This window comes from Dermacentor variabilis, chromosome 1, assembly GCF_050947875.1.
Source record: "Dermacentor variabilis isolate Ectoservices chromosome 1, ASM5094787v1, whole genome shotgun sequence".
Lineage (NCBI taxonomy): Eukaryota > Metazoa > Arthropoda > Arachnida > Ixodida > Ixodidae > Dermacentor > Dermacentor variabilis.
Window position 1 is genome coordinate 62,569,195 of NC_134568.1, and position 22,881 is coordinate 62,592,075.

Here is a 22,881-nt window from a genome sequence, read left to right on the forward strand (position 1 = left end):
AAACGTAACTTATTAACACAGCTGCCCGCTGCGGTAGCCCAGTAGGGCTATGGCGTTGCGCTGTTAGGTCACGGGTTTTATCTCGGCCGCGGCGGCGACATTTCGATGGGGGCGAAATGAAAAAAAAAAAATGACGCTCGCGTATTTATACTTAGGTGCACATTAAAGAGCCACCAATGGTCAAAATTAATCCCTACGCGCCGTGGTTGCTCAGTGGCTATGGTGTTGGGCTGCTGAGCACGAGGTCGCGGGATTGAATCCCGGCCACGGAGCCGCATTTCGATGGGGGCGAAATACGAAAACACCCATGTACCTAGATTTAGGTGCACGTTTAAAGATCCCTCAGTGGTCGAGATTTCCGGAGTCCTCCACTACGGTGTGCCTCATAATCAGAAAGTGCTTTGGGCACGTAAAACCCCATAATTTCTTTAATTAATCCCGGGTCCCCCACCACGGCATGCCTCATAATCGGATCGTGGTTCCGGCACGTACAATCACAGAATTTAATCTTTCGTGTATTTTTTAAAGCTTTGTGAGTGTTTGCGCGCCGAGCCCGCAAAACGCGCCAATGCCGTATTTTTGTTACGATCCACCTTATTTCACAATGTTCTTATCAGCTGTCCGAGTAGGCGATGCCAGCTGTAATAACTGCGAGCAGCGACGTTCAAGTCAGTATTACGGGCGAAAAGAAAGGAAAGTGAAATGAAATTCTACAAAATATGGCCGTTGACCTGCGCAGACGCTGCGGAGCTGCCGCACTGGCGTACTTGACAGATCGGCGACGCAGTACGCACTAGAAGAATTTACACTCATTTCAACACGTGAGAACTTCGGGAACGAGTCAATTTATTTCATTATTATAGCTCCATTTATGACACGAACGTGGTTACACATGGTGGATAGAGATACAATGCCCTCCGAAAGTTCCATACGCCCAGTTCACGTGCGGCCATGGCTACCAATGGAATGTGTAGTAGGGCGCTCCTCCAAAGGTGTGGACGGCAGTGTGGATTACAGTTTTTCGCACATTCGATAACGTTTGAATCAGTGCTAGCGGATGCAGCACTATCAAGGCCCAGGATCTGGTCATGCCACGCTCTAGGGTCTTTCGGAAAGGAGGGCACTTTTATTATTCCTATTTATCTGTACGTCAACACTTCATGGGATTACAAAAACCAAAAGACCTATTTGTGTTACTGTATAGTCGACGGTATGCACATACATTATACGGCAATATGACATCGTTTAAAATGTGGGAAGGCAGGGCACACGCGGGTAATCATATCCTTTCTTTCTTTTAATACCAGCTGTTTCGTCACTGGTATTGTCTTGTTGCTGCAGTGCGCATCCCGTCGTCAATGCTTCAGGGCGTACACATCGCACAATTGGACATAAGACGCTGCAGAAGGGATGACGTCTTACGGAGGACCTTGTCCTTGAACGTCTTCGTCGTGATGTTCGCTATCCTTCGTGAGCTGCACAGGTAAAGATTGACATAGCGAGCTTGTCAGAACGCGCTCGAGCACGTCACATTGTACGCTTGATCGTGTGCACTTGTTCTCTTGAAATTGTATGGAACACTATACTACCCGCCGCGGTGGCTCAGATATATGATGTTGGGCTGCTGAGCACGAGGTCGCGGGATCGAATCCCGGCCACGGCGGCCGCATTTCGATGGGGGCGAAATGCGAAACACCTGTGTGCTTAGATTTAGGTGCACGTTAAAGAACCCCAGGTGGTCGAAATTTCCGGAGTCCTCCACAACGGCGTGCCTCATAACCAGAAAGTGGTTTTGGCACGTAAAACCCCATAATATAATATAAAACTATACTGTGAATTATTTACTGCTGGAATGTTCTAAGCACTTGCTGGTTGCAGAAATGCCGCAGTTTAGATTCGTCATTAGATCCACCAATTCTGCGAAATAAAGGTACACAGAAAAGTAGTGTGTAAGTAAAAAAACTGCGTGCAATTAAGTAAAAGATAAGCCATTTCAGCGTGACAGTTATTCCTACACTTGATGTGCGCCGCCGCGGTGGGTCATTGTCTACGACGTTTCGCTGCTGTGAACATTCACATTAATTTTTTATTTCGGCATTCTGGTACATTTGCAAAAAAAAAAAAAAAAAAAACTGGTGGTACGGGCTAAAGCCACGGGAAGCTTGACGGCCGGGGGTCTGTACCTGGCGACCATTGCACTTTGACAGAGGCAAAACAAAATGTTCGTATGCGACAAACATACCATGACACAACTGTACATGTAAAATACCATGCTAACAGTCTAGAAACTAACTTTAAAAAGAAATTCTATGACGAGGTCGCGGAATCGATTTTCGGCGCAGGTGGCGTTTCTGCTCAGGCGGGGCGTAAAAGATGCTGCTTATGGTTTAGATGCACCTTAAAGAACACCATGGTCGTCAAATTTAATCTGAGACCCTCTATAGTATACCTATATACCTCTATAGTATACCTCTATGGTATACGTATAGAGGGTATGTTCCAGCTCTATTCTGAGACCATGCAAGTAATCCATTAATATGCACCGAGGGTGTTCTCGTCAATTCTGTATTTTCAATGCTGCGCACTTCTGTGCATCTATTTTGCGCTCTGTCTGTCTTCACGTTTCGCTCGTGTGCCGGACGCGTGTTCTTGTGAGACAGCAGTTCTCAGCGTTTTTTTTTCTTGCTTTCTCCGTGCATTCGTTTAATTTTTGCTCTGTGACGGGGACTAGCGGGTGCCACTTAAAGGCGCCAACCTGTCCTTTAAGTTTATGTCATGAAAAATAATCGACGAATGAAGAGCCAGAAGAATACTGTGCCTATTACACCTGTGCCACATATGTGAAGTGTATACCGTCAACTTTTTTTCGCTTCCACACGCCTTGGTTTGGCCACATACCACATGCTTGAGCGAAGATATAAAGTAGTTCTTAGAAAGTGAAACTAACACCAGTCTGCCATGAAATGCATTGGCGCTGCAAATAATTTTGTCCTGTATTGCATATAAGGACGACCTTCTGGGATATTGAGTGGAACACTACATCTTACCGCAAACGCTCATCAAGCGCTGATTGACTTCAATTCTTCAATGGTATTGCAACACGTTTCATAAAATAATTAATAAAACTTAATTAGTTTATTTTATTTCAAGAAATGTACTTAATCACCGATAACCGCACCGTTCATGATGTGCGCGCGCGTTGAATATCTGGTCACCGAAAAATTAACCCTCTTACTTCTACTGCACTAATTTTAATACTTACTTTAAAATGTTCGCTCACACACACGGTATGCTATGCAACGGGTGAGACGTGGTTGCTAATGTGCGGTAAGCCAAGGTTTTGTCCTGTTGGTTTGCCTCTACTCTATAGACCAGTGTTGTGCCCGTGAGTTATAGTGTTAGACGTGTTTGGACTTCCATCAATTTACTTTTTTTTGTTTGTTTATTTTATGCAGTAAGCACTGAATTAGGGACGGGAAATGGAGACGCATGATTGTTTCTAAATGGTACGCAGGTTCGCATAAGATCCACACTACATGGGAGTAAGAAACGGGGGCGGAAGTGCCACGAGAGGCAATGCTTGCTCCCGCGTAGCGTGCAACCAGTTAACGTAGCCTATTTTTTAAATGCATATTTACCTTATTTTCCAATTCTCGAAGTATCTCTTCAAATGATGGATGCTGCCAAGTTCTCCGTTTTCTCTAGTCGGCAGTGCGGAATCTGGGAGGCCTGTCGGTGAACCAAACATGTTAAAAGGTTATGCTTCGTCGAAACAAATGATTTAAATCAATTGTGATATAATGGCGTTTATCAACATAATGCTCGCATTGTGGCCGCAAATTTTTTTAATACTTGGTGCTTGCTGTTGTGTTATGTTAGTTGCGCTCAGAAATGTCCTGGAAACATTGATTATTCCAACAATCTGCCAGAACTGCGGTTGAACTTAAATTTTTTTGTTCGATATTACTTTCGTTAAGTCGACCTTTAGTTTCATTCAACACTGTTGCATAGTCCCAAAAGGTACCTATAGTCTTGTAAACACAAATTCGAAGCCGGATTGATTGGAACGAATTTTGCTTTTCTTATAGGTCAAATTAGTGGCATACGACTGTGTCTAATGTTAAAATTGAAAAACTGAGTGCTTTCATAGTTGAAGGGAAGAAATACTGATTGTTCAAGCAGAAAAATACACGCAAAAAGCATTATCGGGCTCTTAATTAATGACATAAAGTGAAAAAAAAACTCGATAATTGAAATCGGCGGCAAGTATTCTCGCCTTCCTGCATTTCGTCCGCGTCAAGACAAGCACCAGGAAACAGTGCCAGTACGTTTGCCACAAAACGTTCGAAATGCTGCTGTAACAGGATAAAATCATCGCAAGCACGGATAGTTGTGAATAAACTCCGTCTATTGCGCTTGCAGATTTAATTGCCATATTTCTTGCTCGGAACTCACCAGCGTCGCTTGACCCTCGCGATTTCTCCGAAAAAACGTACATGTAGCCAGCGGGGGCGTGCCTCAGTGGAGTCACTGTGTGGTAAACTCCAGTCACGATCTGAAATGCACAGAATGAGCGTGTAAGCAAAACACCCATCTTGATGTTTCGGTGGGTTTCATTGAGTCTGAAACGTTGTAATAGGCATTATTTAGGACTTTTATTTTAAAGATTTGTATAGTTTTTTTTAAGCATTTCCTTATTCCCCCCCCCCCCCCCCTGGCTGGCTGCTTTATAGACGGCCGACCGCAAGTATACTTCTGTGGCAAATGAAGAATTGCCGACTGTCATCATTGGTAAACCGCGCGAATGAGTTCAAGCAGCATGAATCAGCAGGAAGACTGCTGAGAGCGTCGCTTTGCCATTCATCCTCTTACATCAATGAAGTGTTTATGTATAAATTCCCCTCCCAGCATACTGTATACCTTACTGTTGGTATCACGTCAGCCAATTTTATTCCGCGCTGTCATCTCTGTAGCCTGTCTTGCAGGCAGCGTGTAAACAGACAACTGTCGCTTTAATCACCTGCAGGTGCCGCGCTTAAGCCAGTCATCAGATCACTTCTAAACCTCCAAATTTTTGTGCGTGGCAGCTGTGAATAGATAAAAGGAAAAGCAGTACCAATGGCGGCTTAAAAGAGTAGACGACGTTTTAACTCCCGCTTTCCGTATATGATTGGTGAAAACGGCGCAATTTTGATGAGCTGAGACGGAGGCTCCTTCCAGCAAATTTATAGTACTTACAGTCGCTGAACACCCTAATGAGGACAAGAATGAAGCCTGTACGCGCAACCAAAGCAGACTTCTCGGTGACCACGTAATAAGAGCATGCATGCGCTGGTGGCTTGCACTATGCACCTGAGAGATCTCGGAGGTAGTCACTGTAAACAAATCACACTAAAAAATAAGAAAACAGAAAATTCTGTTTAGCCCAAAATATATTTGAACGGAAGCCACGAAGTTTCTTTGAATTAAAGATAATATTATTTATCTGTCAAATCTTTGTTTTTAATTAGGTCGTTTTAATGCGATGAGTCACCGTGAATTAATGGGACAACAAGCACTCATGGCCGGCGCTTTCAGGGACTATGGCAGTGTGAAGCGAACACTCGTCTCACGTTTGTGCTTTCGCCGCTCTGCAATATCCGGGTCGATCTCATCGAGGGAAATGAGACGGCCACGGTTCCCTTCAGAACTTCCAGCGATGTGTTGTCGAAATTCGTGCCCATGTAGTTGACGAGGGAAAATCCTGCAAGAACAGTGACAAATCGACTTGGCACAATTCTCATGCTCTCTAGCTGTGCGTCCTGCAGCTCACAGTGAGTCACAGTGGGTCACGGCGGAACCGGCACGACCGGCACCCTAGACCGGCATAGCTAGGCATAGTTAGGCATAGCGAGCGCAGAAGACCTCTCCGGGACAGCACATGGCGCGTACACGTTTTCCCTATCGTCTGCTGCCCCCTTAATTTAGGTAACGTTCTTGAGCGGTGCAAGACCACGGGACTTGAGCGGTCCCTTGCACCTGAGTGCTTTGCACATACTGCGAGCGCGTATAGACCGTTTCATCGGGCGAGGAGGATAGGGCGCGCGGAGAGTTTTTCCTCCTCTCTGGCTTGGGCGATCCGGCGCGGCGCTGCTTGAAAGTATTGCTGTCGCGTGCTGCGGAACGATTTCGAGATGTTTTAGACCTTACTTTGTGAACTTTACGCCATGTTCGTTCATATAAGGTCGTCAGGGAAGCCTTTCGGTGCATCAGTAACTATACTGTAGGCAGAAATATGTCTTGGGGGCGCAAAAATGTGACGCGCATAATCAGCCGCGATGTACGCGCATTATCAGTCGCGGTGCGTGTTTGTTTACTATTTTGCTTATATCGATTTCAATTCAGCAAAGAAAGCCGGCGTCTCTGCATTACCAGCATTAAATGGTAAATCAACTCACTGTCTGATCGATTGGCGTAGGGAGTAAAACATAAAACATAAGGGTGCATGCTCGTGCACGGCCAACCTAAGGCAACCACGAACCATCTGAGCGGCAGGCTTTATCAAAAATTTGTGATGCACTGGCATCGTTCTCACGCATTTCAAGTTTAGTATGCTTCAAATTACCATATGTCTTCCTGCATGAGGCCCATGGTGCTGCTCAACACAGCGATCACTGCGGCTGGTGAGCCAGCACGATACATATATAAGCTGTGTGCTTCGGCATTGCCTTTTTTGGCCGTTATACAGCCATAATATATGAGAGGGTTCGCATAAAAAGAATGCGATGGCTATTTTTCAGCGCAAGATTTCTGTAATACGTGTGAGCGCGTCGTAGAGAACTGAACGAACACAACCGCAAAAGAAAAAAATCTGTTACCATCCTCTTTCTCTAAAAAGCAAGAGAAAACGGGCTAATGCCGCACAACGTTTATAAATATATAACCGTTGATGCCGTATGCTTGGACCATGCGCTATATAGAACAAAGATATCTGTAATCCAGCACCTACCACTGCTTAGGACGCTCGCGCAGTTCTTAAATAGTCGCTTTGCTGGACAAGCTTAATTCAGACTATAAGGTATGCTGCTATTACTAGCCAAAACTATTTTATTCCTAGGTGGAAACCTCATCCATCCAACCAAGTAGTCACGCAATGAAACCTGCAGCGAACAGTTTGAACGCTTGTCAAAGTATAACAGCACAGCTCCCATCGTAGCAGAACGGTACCCACGCTGTTACGATCGTCGCGTATGTTTCATGGCTCATAAACCGTAGCTTAGGAATAGAGGATAATACTGCAATAAGGTCACATTAGTGATTGGAACATTCAGAAATACACAATTGATCTCCGAGGCTGATTATAGGCTCAAATATGCGCGCACACATCGCGCTGCGTGTTCCGTGCACCGCAACGCCAGCAGAAATTCCGGCCATGACGCCTTAAACCACTTCAGCACGTCTCACAGAACCGCTTACCACCTAGAAGACGCACGTCATACTAAACAGACCACACGACCGCGAAAACAAACGCCAGAACCTACCGCCGAGCGTATACCTGCCATGCAAAAGACCGCTTTCACCCAAGCCAGTATGGCGCTGCTCATAGGCGGCGCCTCTGCGTTCACAATATGGCGGCGCCTACGAAAAAACGGTCTATACGCACCTTCTGTTGCTTCTTTACAAGAGCAAGAGCGGGGTGGGGGCCCATAGTGCTCGTGCGTAGTCGCACCACGCCGCCTAGCACTCATCGTAGGCGGCAGCTGGTGGAGATTGTCCCTTGCGACCCTTTTCCATTGATCAGCGCTAGAGCACGCAGTGTAAGCGCGAGGACTTTCTCTTAGCTGCGTGTTGACTGCGAGCCATCCTCCCGCAGCCACGTGCTGCTGACGCTCTTACTGTGTTTTAAAAACCCTTGGCGGGGGGCCTTTGCTTCTTGTGCCACCAGTGACTGGGCGTTTTTACGCTGTTGAGTGTCGGCAGAGACAAATAAACATGTTTTCGTTAACTTGCGCAATGTGTTTCTTGCGGAGCAGGACTCGGTGCCCTTTGGAGACAGAGCGCGTGCGGCGCGCTATGCAGATTACGCGAGGCGATGGCTGACGCGGTCCTGCGGCTCGCTAGGAACCCGTGGTGGTCGGTACTCCAGTGAGTACACGAGACGCCACACCATGCATGCCAACAGCTGCACAGCGAAGACGAGTGTAAAATGAAATAAAGCCGCCACACGGTGTGTCGCTATTGTCCAGGGCAGCATATATCTAGCGTTTGCCAAGGTTTAAAGGAGGTACAAGTGAAATACATTGAGATGTGGTTATGATGTACTCGGTAGTGGCCGAGTGAAATGCAAGTCATCCGGGAATCAAGCAATCATGGCCTGAAACAGCTCGTCATGTTTCAAATAGCCCCGCCAAGCGCCAGCTACTGACGCGGTGGCTCCCTCTCTGCGTGATTAAAGGCATCAAATAAAAAATATTTGGGGTTTTACGTGCCAAAATCACGATCTGATTATGAGGTACGCCCTAGTGGGGGACTTCTGAATAATTTGGACCACTTGGGGTTCTTTAACGTGCATCTAAATCTAAGTACACCGGTGTTTTCGCATTTCGCCCCCATTGAAATGCGAGCATTAAATTCCATGGGGCCGTATATTGTCTAAAAATATGTGCCCTGCACAAGAGTGCGCAATGAGTCTGGTAAATGACGAACGATGAAGACAAAACACCGTCCACAAAAGATTTAGTGAAGTTGATTTATAGTCTGTTGAATGTTCAACGGGAAAGCTGCCTCTTGCATATTAACACGTGAGATTCTAATCGACACACCACGAATAATCCATGCTTAAAAGCTAAGTCGGTGTTCTCTCTCATTTTGCTCACGACTGCATACTCATCTCACCAGTGGGTCAAGATGTACTTGAGGCACATGGCGTGTGGCCCACCGGTATGCCACGACAATCAAGAAATTGGGCCTTCGGAAAGCAGGGGAAACTGACACTGAGGCCACGACAACAAAGAACACTTTTTCGTATTCAACGTGGGAGCGACGGAATAAGTCTAGTCGACGCGCACTCTTATGCTCTTCTTATGTTTGGAAATGCTCGACGCATTTCCAAACGCGTATGCATGTTTCATTAAAAGTATTTCCTTTCACGACTTATTTAATAGGCATCCGCAGATCAGAAACCAAGCAAAGTTTAATAAGCAGAGTATGCACTTCGAACTGCAGTCTATAAATAAAAATAATTCTGGTGGCCTAAATTTCCATCCATTCGTTACTTACACGAAGTAGCTTTTAATGTACGGCGTTCCAATTAGTTGAATAAATAAAAATTGGAGGACGCTTAAGCTTCGCCTTCAAGAGTGGAACGCGATAGCGTTCCCGTCGACCCGCCAAGGGGTGTAAAAGACAATGCGCTACGGCGCAGCGATCACTTACGAGGCGCTCCGCATCGGACTTTGCACCCACCAATCACGCGGTGAGCGCCGAGCAACGCAGCGTTCGGCGCGGCAACGAAACGTGCGCCTGAGCAAGCGGAACGAACCAAAGAACTCGGTGTCTAGGAGGGAGAAACGATCTACGCGAGCCAAACGTCGTGATCGGCACGGACAGCCGGGCCGCGACGCGCCTCGCACCGGACCCCACACGCGCCAACTATCGGGGCAGCGCCGTACATTGCGAGCAGGGGGTCTTCTGTGTTTGCCGCAAGAGGGCTCTGCGTGTGCGGTAAGCGCAGAAGAAATGTAGCGGAAACTTACTTCGCTACGCGTTTAACTGCGACTTCTGTAATTTACAAGCTCATAATTACCGATATACACGAGCTTCTCGCACTTCTCGATACTTATGCACAGCAACACGCGGCGTCATGTTTGGCCCGAGGCTGGGGCCAAACCCTTCTGCATGGCAGAACGCACAGGTGTCCTCGGGTGAGCGCGGAACGAGATATTTCGCGGTGCTTCAATCCGGCCCTTCGCTCAGCTCGGGGCCTGCTCACGCACCGATGCACCCTACTTGACTTAGCGGGAAGATGGATCTCGTAGGCTGACCTCTGCTGAGCGCGGAGCGAAGCGCTTCGCGAGCCACACACAGTGTTAGGATCGGCCTGCAGGGATACTGCTCTGCAAAGCTGTTTCAGCCCGCTGCACGTGCTTCGATCGACCCGCGGTGCTGGCGCCCTTCGGAGAACCAGCGAGGACGACAGCACTAATCCACCATGCGCCTCGTTCGGAGAATCGGTGACGACAGCAGGGCGGGCCACGTTTGGCACCCAACGTATTGTTGGTTGATTTGCCGGGTCTTCATGGTCTCTCTCGGCAGCAAGAAAAGCTTCCCTAACAAAAGGGTGCTTTGCGGTACGTGGGCCCCAGGATTCGTCAGTCTGCTGACACTCGTGGCCACTACAGGAGAAAGGCAGCTCTGGAATTTAGAGGCGCAAGACAATGGGCAACCTGCAGCCGCGCTGCGGGCAGGTTGCCCATTGAAAGGCGCTCGGGGAACCGACGCGCCTTTCAAGACTCAAGATAATGGACAACCGGCGGGTCGACTGCGTTGACGTTTGACGCTGCGAATCGGCGGTGAACTGACGTTTTTCCCTCACCTAGGGAACTAGGGACCAATAGAGTGTTTATAAGCAGCTGTTGTCGGCTGCTAGAGTGTGCTGGTCAGTGCTCGTCTGTGTGCTCTGTGATCGTGCTCGTGAGCTGTGTGCCCGTATGCTGTATGTTTCGTCTTGCGGGCTCCATTTGGGAGTCACGCTACACTGTCGAATGTATCTCTTGTTTAAAATGTAAATATTGTAAATAAACCATGTACGCCTAGTTCCTCCCAAGTTCCTCTCTACGACCTTCAACCCTTACAAATGGTGGCAGCGGCGAGATCGTCCGACAACTCCTACAACTGTATGCCAGCGGTGGGATCGTCCGACAACTCTAATAACAGCTCTTAGCGCTTATATACTCCGTGTTCGGAAGGGTTACGTTCGATTCGAACGTCGCGGATCCGACGACAAATCCTTGGCGGGGATTTGAGTGACTCGGTTTTCATTTGTAGTCTATGGTTTTTAAATCCAGCCCGTGGCTGATTGTGCATAATTATAAGCCGCGCCGACACACGCATACGTCATCATTCCGATTTAGTAAAGTCGCTGTAAATGGACGTCAGACTCTGGAGTTTTGCAAGACGCGTAGCGCCACCTGCCGGTGCGAAAAGGCAGTAATAGAGTAGTGCAGAGCCCGACTCCCTTGTTAAGTTGCCTATGCAGCTAGCGACTGCGAAACAGGGATTTAACTAGATTTTGGTCCACATAGCGAGTGTTTTGCGCATTTAGCACCCAGACAGAGAGCTATGAATTTCTCCAACAGTCGGACGCGCCGCCGAACTATAGCCGAACTGCCATAAAGCGCTTGCTGGCTCTCTCTTCAGACTGATGGCGGAAACGACGGCAACCGCGATAGCTCCGCGCGCTACGAAGAAACGCCGCAATCGACGCTACTGTCGTGTTGTAAACTGCCATGAACGTGAAGGACGGAATAACAACGTTCAGTTTTACAGATTTCCATCGCGGTCGTATGAAGGGGGAAGGCGAGAATGCTGGATACGGGCCGTTCAACCTGTTGGGTAATCGGATTACTTGCATTCCGCACAACACAGCGGCTCGCATGAGAAAGTGCGACAATTTTGTTCTTCTGTAATTGTGTTGCGTAGCCCTGACGGAGGACCGTGGTAACCAAGCGAAAACTCAAGAATTTGCAGCCGCCACTTCGTTGGTAACAGAAAAAACGCCGTTGCGAACCATCCTGCTTATGTGCCATCGACATCTCCACCTTTTAACAGACGTCCGCCTCCGCTTGACTCAACAAGTGGAACGGAGAGATTTGGCAGGTCAGCTTAATCAAACATTTTGGTTCGTTTATGAATTCAAAATCCTGTTCTAGAGCATCGTTGTATCGCGAGCTCATTTCTAGTTTCGGTATTTTGTATGTCCTGCGCCGATACAACAAGCACGCTTCGCAATGTGCTGAGCCTGCTCGACTGCGTTTTTCAAATGTGAGCAATAAAGTTGCTGAAGGAACACTGGATGAGTAATTGTGAAGTAACGCACGTGTGTAAAGAAAGAAATGTCGCGTTTATTTACATTTATTTGTGCGCGCTTGCTGCTCGAAGCGTCTGCGAAAAGCTCAAATTAAGGTACTGAGCGATGCTGTAGCTCCTGCGAGAAAGAAAGATGCAGCGCGTAGGCACTGTAGGAAGCTTACTTTCGTTATGATCGCACGCTGTTTGCTGCCCTGGAAAAGGCTATGAAAGGATTTACTCTCTGTAAATAATTGCGAGACAAAACATTACCATAAAATACATGAAAATATAGGAGATACTTAAGTCTTGTGTTCAGGACATATTCAATATGAACCAATTTGGAATGCTTAGATTTTTGTGCTGATATGCCTACAGACAAACCCGATGCTCTCTGTACTTGCGAGTTGCAGCGCGCCGAAATAATACCTGAGACTTTATTTTATATTGTACACGTACTTCGCCCTGCTGAGATTCCTTTCCGAAGCGTGGACGGGCGGAAGAAGCTTTCCAGGTCCTTGATTTTTAGGAAACCGTGCCTCAACACAAACGAAAGAGAAGGGTCCACTGTGGCCTATGTACCTTTGCTTGCGGACGGCTCTCCTTGCACTACTCAGTTCGCGCCAAGGCTGCGATGGGGGCGCTGGTGACGGGTTTTTCCGCAGCACCGCCTGGGCAGAGTCTGAGGAGCCTTCGTAAAGCGAGGAGTTCGAGTGGCGCCTCCTCGGGTGTGACGTCACGTCCAGGACGCCGCTCACTCCCGCTCGCTCGGCTGCCACGCGCGCTCGCTCGCTCGCTTCGTGCATGTGCGGCACGCGCGCGAGTCGCGCTTTCTGAAGGATGTTTTGGCTGCTTGCTGCTGTCACGCTTGAAGTGCAGCGTTGGATAATTAAGGGCATGTGGAAGATGAAAGAGAGCGCAGCAAATTTTAATCTCTCAATGCATTCTATAAATGAAGTCTTGGCACGTTAAATGGCGCAGCTCTCGTGTTCATTGCCTCGTATTCGTTCTTTCTGATACTACGCAGTTTCACTGAGAGTTAGCGTGAACGAAGAAGTACGAGTTGTCAACTTGACGGAGAAGTAAAAGAAGAAAAAGAAACAGCGTAGTCTTTGTTGTACGTACACTGCGCTTAACACTCCCATGTTAAAAAGGAGCCAAAATTCTCTTATATTACAAAACATGGATACTTTAATTTCTAACTGACAAACTGGCGACATTGAAATGAAGTCAAATAAAGCAATAAACATTCCTGTGACAATATGGCCGCACATTAGCGTTACCCTTGCGTGTCACCTGTTTATATACTATGATGGAGCTAGAAGAGCTTCTATAGCGGCAATGTATAATGGAATTCTGAAAATCAGTAGACCAGCGATTTAAATTTACATTCCCACGAATTATCTGACATTCTAGCATTGTACGTCGCAATAGTTATTCGAGGTTCAAGAGTGAGTTGAAATGGCTATCGGTGTGTACAAGAGTAGTTGTGTATGCCTTCGCTAAATATTGTTGTGCAACTATTTTGCAAATGTACGGGCGTTATCACCACACGGTGACGCACAAGGATAATTAACAAAGGCTGTAATTTTTTCTTTGTCGTTTACCTGTTCATTTGTCAGCAACGACTCTTGGGAAACCTAGCACGGTGAAGCCTTTTTAGTAAACAATCCTTGTGTGGCTGGTATCCTTAAAGTAATCGAGAACTGGACCATGCTTCGTTCAAAGGAGCAAAGGAGCAAAGGAGCCGGGCCCGAATCTTTCGGACCCGGCTCCAGATTTCAACACATCGCGCCGCGACTTTACAATTCTAGTACAGCGGGGCGTAGCACTTGCATAGGCGCCGGACGCTTGTGCGCATGCGCGAGTAAGAGCGGGTGCGAGAGAGAAAATGTGGGGGCTTTGGCTTTTGCTCCTTGAATACCTGACTCTGCCTAGGCAGTACGGAGAAGTTTCTTTGCGCGAGTCGTATGCGTTTGTCCCTAGGCGCGCCGGCATTGCCGAGTGGGGTTGAGTTTGTTTACGCTCGGACGCTGGCTGCCGGTGCGGTGAAACAGGTGATAACGTCGCAGATGTTTCTGTGGGAGTAGAAGGGACCGTGGAAGAGGCCGGTCAGCATATATTGAAAATCTAGAAGGCCGATCGCCTTAGCAATCGCAGTTGAACGCGAGTGTCTGAAAGGGCGCCGGTGAGGCTTGAGGCACCTGCAACTGCTATGAGAATACGTCGCGCCCGTAACGCGTTTTACACTAAGCTAACCTAACGTTAACCTAACCTGACGAGGCCGAGACAGAAAGACAATAATGCTCACGACGCAACCGTTGTGAGAATACGCCGCGCCACCCTAACGGCTTTTACGTTAACCTAGCCTAACCTAACGTTAACATAACCTAACCCAACCTAAGCTAACGTTAACCTAACCTAATCTAACTTAACGTGGCCTAGACGCAAAGACAATAATCCGCACGGCGTAACCGCTGTGACAATACGCCGCGCCACCCTAACGCCTTTTACGCGAACTTAACGTAACCTAAGCTAACGTGGACGAGACGCAAAGCCAATATTCCTCACGGCGCGACATCAGACAATGGCGTTCAACCATGGTTTCTAAGGCGCTGTGCGTTTATTTGACTCAAAGGGGACCACTAAAAAATACTCCTGAAAAGTCCAGGGGAGCAGGCCTGGCGTTGTTACGTTTCGCCTACGACACGCGGTTTAGCCGGCGCGACTGCAATAAAGCGGCAGACATTTTGGCCCGTTCGGCGTCGCCGCTACGCTCCCCGCCAAGCGCGTCCAGGCATGTTCCGATGCCACGTGTCTTCATGTGCGTGTGTGAGTGTATGTGCCATTGTGCCCGACCGGAGGCGCTACGACAGTAGGAGTCACCTTCTCCTCCCAGCCATTGTGCCCGACCGGAGGCGATACGACAGTAGAAGTCACCTTCTCCTCCCAGCCATTGTGCCCGACCGGAGGCGATACGACAGTAGAAGTCACCTTCTCCTCCCAGCCATTGTGCCCGACCGGAGGCGATACGACAGTAGAAGTCACCTTCTCCTCCCAGTCTTTGTGCCCGACCGGCGGCGCTACGACAGTATGCGTCACCTTATCACATTGTACAATCACGTGCTCGTCTATTGAGGGGTTCCTTCTTGCCCTCAACTGCGAGAGTATAAAAACAGCTGCCCCCGGACGCCAAAGGAGGGCTCCGATTTCTTCTGTTGAGTAAAGTGCACTCCCGTCTCTCTACTTCGGTCAACCTGACCGCCAACTCTTTGCGATGTTAAAATAAACAAGTTGTTTTGTTGTTACCAGTCGACTCATGCTTTGCCGGGACCTTCGGATGCTTCCAGTTGTACCCCAGGCCGCCAGGCCAACGCTACCCTTGGGGCTTGCGACCCAGGTACAACCACGGGCGTCAGCGCCGAGTTCCCAACAGGTCGTACCATCGGTGCGACCACAACAACCGTTGCCATCGGTGGGATTCAAACAACTGGTGGCAGCGGTGGGATCGCGACAACGGAGGCCAGCAGCGAAGATATGCAGTTGACTGTATGCTGAGCAGCTCAACGACGATCCGGGAGCGGTGCAACGAGCCCTGTGTGATGACTGGTTGCCTGCAGCGGAACGACTGCGCTGGACTCTTGGCTGCGAGGTTTGGTGAGTGCGGGACTTTCTTCTTCTGAGCTTTGCCAGGCTTTTGTTAGTGTCAGAAACAGAGCTGGTAATTGTGGTTGTCGTTGCTGCCGGGTTAGTTTGCGGCAAGACAATAGTAAGCAGTAGAGAAAGCAGCATTCAGAGCAGCCATGGATTTGAAGTCGTTGCGCAAACCGAAATTGCTGGAGCTTGCAAGAGAGTTGGGTCTGGATGTCTCAGACAAACTCAGAAAACCAGAACTGCTAAAGGCTATTCTTGAGTTAGAGGCTGAGGATGACGAGATGTCGGAATGCCTTGAGACCATTGAGGAAAGGGAGACGGCAAAAAGACAGGAGCGCGAAATTAAAGAACAAAAAGAAAAAGAAGAGCGTGAACGTAAAGAACAGAAAGAGCGAGAGCAACAAGAGAAAAAAGAAGAGCGTGACCGTCAACACGCTTTGGAAATGAAGCGTCTCGAAATAGAGATGGAACGCGCTCGTAATGGAAGTCAGGCACACGGTGCAGGAGAACGCGTATTGTTCAAAATGACTGACCTGATGCGGCCGTTTAAGCTTGGAGAGGACATTGGTTTGTTCCTGGTTAACTTTGAGCGAACGTGCGAGAAGCAGGGGTTCTCTCGGGAAACGTGGCCACAGCGCTTGCTCACTTTGTTACCCGGCGAGGCGGCCGACGTAGTCGCTCGCTTGGATAGAGAGGAGGCAGAGGATTTCGACAAAGTGAAATCGAGTCTGCTAAAAAAGTACAGGCTGTCAGCGGAGGCGTTCCGTCGGAAGTTTCGGGAAAATGAGAAAGGCAAAAGTGAGTCATATACAGAGTTTGCGTATAGGCTTATGTCAAACATGCAGGAGTGGCTCAAAGAAGAGAAAGCGTTTGGTGACCACGATAAAGTTCTGCAGTGTTTCGGGCTAGAACAGTTTTATAGTCGGTTACCTGAGAACGTGCGGTACTGGGTCTTGGATAGGCCAGACGTTTGTACGGTGGCTAAAGCCGCTGAGCTAGCCGAGGAGTTTGTGACGCGTCGGGCTCGCGGAGCTAAGGACGGTCAAAAGGGTGAATTTGGCTCGAAGTTTGAGAGGCCGAGGTTCACGCCCATGAGATTAAAGGGGGACACGCGTAGTGAGGATGCGAGTGAAAGCAGTCCGACCAAACGTAAAGAGACGGCGGCAGCCAAACGCAGAAAGCGGTTCGAGATGAGGCGAGCGCGCGTTTGTTATACGTGCCAGAAGCCGGGTCACTTTTCGGCGCAGCGTCCGGAAACAACACCAAAAGTTGTGTTTTTTTCATTATGCAGCACTGACGAGAACATGAAGCTTCTCGAGCCTTACATGCGAAACCTCCTCGTGAACGGGAAAGAGTGCCGAGTGCTTCGCGATTCCGCAGCTACAATGGATGTAGTTCACCCGTCTTACGTAGAACCCCGTATGTTCACGGGCGAGTGCGCATGGATCAAGCAAGCCGTGGAAGCTCATAGCGTGTGTCTGCCGGTAGCAAAAGTGCTTATTGAAGGACCTTTCGGAGCGCTTGAGACGGAGGCGGCAGTGTCATCTATGCTGCCCCCCCAGTACCCGTACCTATTTTCAAACAGGTCCGATCACCTCCTGCGCGAGAAGGGGCTTTTGTTTGGTGAGGCTAGCGTTCAGGCCTTAACCAGGTCGAAGGTTCGGGAGCTCGCTGCAAAGGCGGTAGTTGCGGGGCCGACGTTATCGAACAATGAAAAAGGGTCAGAGGTGCAGCAAGCTGACGAACTGAATAAAATTGAGCCTGTAGCGTTGAAGGCGCCAGATACTGGAGAGGAAATGCCCGATGCGGGAAAGTTAGAAGAGCTATCTACTGATTTGCTCATCGCGCCTACGTCAGACGGACTTGATAGGTTGCTAAAAGTCAGCCGGTCGGCTTTGATAGCCGAGCAAAAGAAGGATGGTAGCCTAGAAAACATACGCTGCAATGTCAAGGAAGGTATCGCCAGGAAAAATGCGCGTTTTGTGGAAAGAGGTGGAGTCCTGTACCGGAAGTATCTAGACCGCAGAGGAGTGGAGTTCGATCAGCTGATCGTGCCTCAATGCTATCGTCAGGATCTGTTGCGCTTGTCACACGGGGGTTCGTGGTCCGGACACCTAGGAGTTAAGAAAACTAAGGACCGTCTCTTGCAAGAGTACTATTGGCCAGGGTGTTTTCGGGACGCAGACCACTTCGTGAGGTCATGTGACACCTGTCAGCGGGTGGGCAAACCAGGGGACAAATCGAGGGCGCCGTTGAAATTGGTACCTATCATTACGGAGCCTTTTAGACGGCTCGTTATTGATACAGTGGGACCTCTGCCGGTAACAGCCACGGGGTACAGACACATTTTGACTGTGATCTGCCCAGCGACAAAGTTCCCTGAAGCAGTGCCGCTTAAAGAACTCAGCTCAGTTGAGATAGTCAATGCACTACTGTCCATATTTGCGCGAGTTGGTTTTCCTGCGGAAATCCAATCAGATCAGGGCACAGTGTTTACTAGCGCTTTGACGACAACTTTTCTCGAAAGGTGTGGGGTAAAGCTGCTACACAGCTCAGTGTACCACCCACAGTCGAATTCCGTTGAGAAGCTCCACTCCGTCATGAAGCGCGTGTTGAGAGCATTGTGTTTTGAACATCAAACTGACTGGGAGCTATGTCTGCCTGGGGTGATGTTTGCATTAAGGACCGCGCCGCATGCAGCTACGGGGTTTTCGCCAGCTGAGCTGGTGTACGGTCGCTCGCTTCGGTCTCCGCTTCGCATGCTTCGAGAATCGTGGGAAGGCAGGGGCGACGACCCAGTCGTGGTGGAGTACGTGCTTAAGCTCCTCGAACGCTTAAGAAGGGCACAGGAGTTGTCAGGTGAAGCAATGACAAAGGCCCAGCAGAGGGCCAAGGTTTATTATGATCGGACCGCCAGGGCCCGTCGTTTTGAGGTGGGCGATGAGGTCATGATATTGCGCACATCGCTAAACAACAAACTAGACGTGCAGTGGGAGGGCCCAGCACGAATTGTTCAGAAACTGTCGGACGTTAACTACGTGGTGAGTCTGCCAGGAAAGCGGAAAGCACAGCAAGTTTACCACTGTAATCTGCTCAAACCCTATAAACAACGGGAAGCAGTAGTGTGCATGATGGTAAACGTTCCTGAAGAGCTTCCGGTCGAGCTTCCGGGACTAGGCTCAGTGACGAACAGGGAAGACACCGGTCAAGTCATTAGTGACTTAGTCAGTGGAGCATCGCTGTCGCGTGAGCAGAAAACCGAACTACACCAGCTCTTACAAGAGTTTCAAGGTCTGTTCTCTGAGAGGCCTGGTAGGACTTCTGTCCTTACTCATGACATAGAACTTACCTCCCCAGAGCCAGTACGATCCAAGGCGTACCGGGTGTCACCCCGCCAGAGCGAGATTATGGAGGCTGAGGTAAAGAAAATGCTACAGTTCGGTGTTATTGAGGCAGGTGAGAGTGATTATACCTCCCCTTTGATTTTAGTTGAGGTACCGGGCAAGGAACCTCGTCCTTGCGTCGACTACCGCAGGCTTAATTCCATCACTAAGGATCAAATTTATCCGATCCCTAACATCGAGGAGCGCCTTGAGAAAGTTAGTAGCGCTCACTTTATTTCCACCCTAGATCTTGTCAGGGGTTATTGGCAGGTTCCACTTACAGGAGAGGCTAGTAGGTATGCGGCGTTCATTTCACCAATGGGAACATTCCGTCCTAAAGTGTTGAGTTTTGGTTTGAAGAACGCGCCATACTGTTTTTCAAGCCTCATGGATAAAGTGTTGCGGGGACAGCAAGAATTCGCTTTACCGTATCTAGACGACGTAGCGATATTCTCCGCATCCTGGTCTGAGCATATGGCACACTTGCGGGCAGTGCTAACCCGCCTGCGCGAAGCGGGCTTGACAGTCAAGGCTCCCAAGTGCCAGTTAGCACAGGCCGAGGTTGTCTACCTCGGTCACGTGATTGGTCAGGGTCGTCGCTTCCCGCAACCGCGCACGAAGACCGATATTCGGTCGTTCTTAGGTGTCGCCGGCTACTATCAGAGGTACATCCCCAGGTACTCTGATATCGCGGCTCCCCTGACGGATGCTCTAAGAAAAACAGAGCCTCAAACAGTCGTCTGGGACGAGACAAAGGAAAGAGCTTTTAGCGCCCTAAAGAGTGCCCTAACAAGCCAGCCTGTGCTACGATCGCCAGACTATACAAAAGGGTTCGTTGTTCAGTGCGATGCTAGTGAGCGAGGCATGGGCGTTGTACTGTGCCAACGGGAAAATGGAGAAGTAGAACACCCCGTCCTGTATGCTAGTCGTAAGCTGACCAGTCGTGAGCAGGCGTATAGCGCCACCGAGAAAGAGTGTGCATGTCTCGTGTGGGCCGTTCAGAAATTGTCATGCTATCTAGCCGGCTCGAGGTTTATCATTGAGACGGATCACTGCCCTCTCCAATGGCTGCAGACCATCTCTCCCAAAAATGGCCGCCTCCTGCGCTGGAGCCTCGCTTTGCAACAGTATTCCTTTGAGGTGCGTTACAAAAAGGGGAGTCTCAACGGTAACGCCGATGGCTTAAGTCGAAGCCCCTAACGTAGGAATCAGCCTCAAAATTGTTTGTTACTGATGTTTTTCTTCCTGAGGCAGGATTTTTTTAACATATTGCTTTTGTTTGGTGTTTCACAGTGATGATATGCTTTCTAGTGCAATTTTCCAATTTGTGGACGCGTTCTGAGTGATGCTAGACTACTGTAAGGAACTAGGCAGTGGTATAAAAGGGGAAAGAGCCTGGCAGGGCTTAGTGAGGGTTGTGCCGTGCTTGCTGACTGAGCGGTTGAGTTTCAGCATAGTTCTAACGCTTGCCGGGAACGAGAACAAGAATGTGAACTCTCCCGAAGTCATTTTGCAGTGTCCTGTGCGAACCTGAACGAGAGAACGAGGCCTTCTCTGTGCGCTGCGCTCAAGAAACGTCGAGGGACGCCCGACTTCGGTTATGAGCATCATCGAGCGACATCCCTCCGGACAGCGAATGCAGTCCCCTGTCCATCGGGATCTCCTTCCCCCGGCGGGGCGGTCTGTTACGTTTCGCCTACGACGCGCGGTTTAGCCGGCGCGACTGCAATAAAGCGGCAGACATTTTGGCCCGTTCGGCGTCGCCGCTACGCTCCCCGCCAAGCGCGTCCAGGCATGTTCCGATGCCACGTGTCTTCATGTGCGTGTGTGAGTGTATGTGCCATTGTGCCCGACCGGAGGCGCTACGACAGTAGGAGTCACCTTCTCCTCCCAGCCATTGTGCCCGACCGGAGGCGATACGACAGTAGAAGTCACCTTCTCCTCCCAGCCATTGTGCCCGACCGGAGGTGATACGACAGTAGAAGTCACCTTCTCCTCCCAGTCTTTGTGCCCGACCGGCGGCGCTACGACAGTATGCGTCACCTTATCACATTGTACAATCACGTGCTCGTCTATTGAGGGGTTCCTTCTTGCCCTCAACTGCGAGAGTATAAAAACAGCTGCCCCCGGACGCCAAAGGAGGGCTCCGATTTCTTCTGTTGAGTAAAGTGCACTCCCGTCTCTCTACTTCGGTCAACCTGACCGCCAACTCTTTGCGATGTTAAAATAAACAAGTTGTTTTGTTGTTACCAGTCGACTCATGCTTTGCCGGGACCTTCGGATGCTTCCAGTTGTACCCCAGGCCGCCAGGCCAACGCTACCCTTGGGGCTTGCGACCCAGGTGCAACAACGGGCGTCAGCGCCGAGTTCCCAACAGGTCGTACCATCGGTGCGACCACAACAACCGTTGCCATCGGTGGGATTCAAACAGCGTCTACTATGGCCCCTGTTGCTCCCCCGGGAAAACCAGTGTTCTTTTTTTATTTTGAGGTAGAGTGCCGTAAGGCGCGACAAAGTTATAATCCGGCATGACTGACTCAGCACCTGCGCCACACTTGCGAGAAAGTCTGTCCGACGTACGTTTAGACACAGCGATCACCAAATGGGGCGTCAGTGCGCGCTGGTTCACCTGTTTCACTGCGCCGGCAGCCAGCGTCCGAGCGTAAACAAACTCGATTGAACTGCGCATATTGCCGGCACGCTAGAGACAAGCGCATCCAACACGCGCAAAGAAACTTCTCCACCGTAGTACCTAGGCAGAGTCAGATATTCAAGGAGCAAAGGCCCCCAGATATTCTCTCACACCTGCTCTTACTCGCACCTGCGCGGAAACGTCGAGCGCCTAGAGAAATGCCACGCCCCGCTGTACATACTAGTAATTGTGAAAATTCCACCGGGCCGGTCTCAGGCGGACCAGCATATGGCAGTTTCGGGCTCGCGAACCGTGCTTGAGCCGGGCCTGTACCAGAAAAAAAAAAAAAAAACGACCCATGCACCGTTCTAGGCCCGTGTATATTGATACACTTTGTTAAAAAAATGCCCGCAAATTCAACGCGTAAAATTTGTACGATATTTTGCTCGAAATGGGAAGATTCCCTTTATAACTTCTTTAGTTACGGCAGACACTGCATTTTATACGGAACAGCAACCTTGCTATTTGTTGGGAACATCGTAAACACGTATATAAGACGGATGCTCGCTGCCAAGCTTCCATCGAGTTACCATTGCTCTGGTGAGTTATTGTAGTCGAATGCAGGCACTATAATAACGCGTAAAAGAAAGTACTTTTTGTAAATCAATTTGCTGCTATATTCTACTACTGTCTCCGTTCTTCGCAGCAGCCGCTCAGGGAAAGTGTTGTTCAGTACTCATAGTGCGGCTGCGTGTCATATATTTCACGAGTACCTGAACAACAATCGTGCCAAAGAAACGTTTTGTGACTAAGAATAGACGCCAAGCCATTAAAAGTGGTGGGGTGGTTCCATATCTTGCAGCAGCCTCCATTCGACGATACGGCACAGCCCTCTCGCAATGGCACCAACGGGTCTTCGTTACTGTGAGGCACCTATTGCTTGAGAAACCCATAGGCTCATTGCAGCTTCGAATAGAAGCCATGAGGCAGACCTTTAAGCGTCAAGTGTAGTGCCTAGGTTATATACTATGCAGCAGATCTGAGCGAAGAGGCAAAAAAGTACCTTGTGCAGCATGATGTTTCGAACCTTCTTGGTTTAAGTACAAATAGAACTTTTCGCTTCGTCAGGCCACGGAGACATCACAAAGCTCCCATGAATGTGCTTGA

General features: G+C 49.3%; 1 protein-coding gene across 1 annotated transcript in view; it reads right to left on the reverse strand.

Annotated features, from left to right (window-relative positions):
* Window positions 1-830: 830 nt before the first annotated feature.
* GC (gamma-glutamyl carboxylase) overlaps window positions 831-22,881 on the reverse strand; it is a 79,732-nt gene continuing 57,681 nt past the window's right edge. The window contains exons 10-13 of the mRNA XM_075684977.1: window positions 5,613-5,743; window positions 4,456-4,555; window positions 3,639-3,729; window positions 831-1,475 (exon numbers count right to left, since the gene is read on the reverse strand). Of these exons, the coding sequence (XP_075541092.1) occupies window positions 1,364-1,475; window positions 3,639-3,729; window positions 4,456-4,555; window positions 5,613-5,743 (434 nt within the window). The 3' untranslated portion in view covers window positions 831-1,363. The remainder of the gene's footprint in view (window positions 1,476-3,638; window positions 3,730-4,455; window positions 4,556-5,612; window positions 5,744-22,881) is intronic.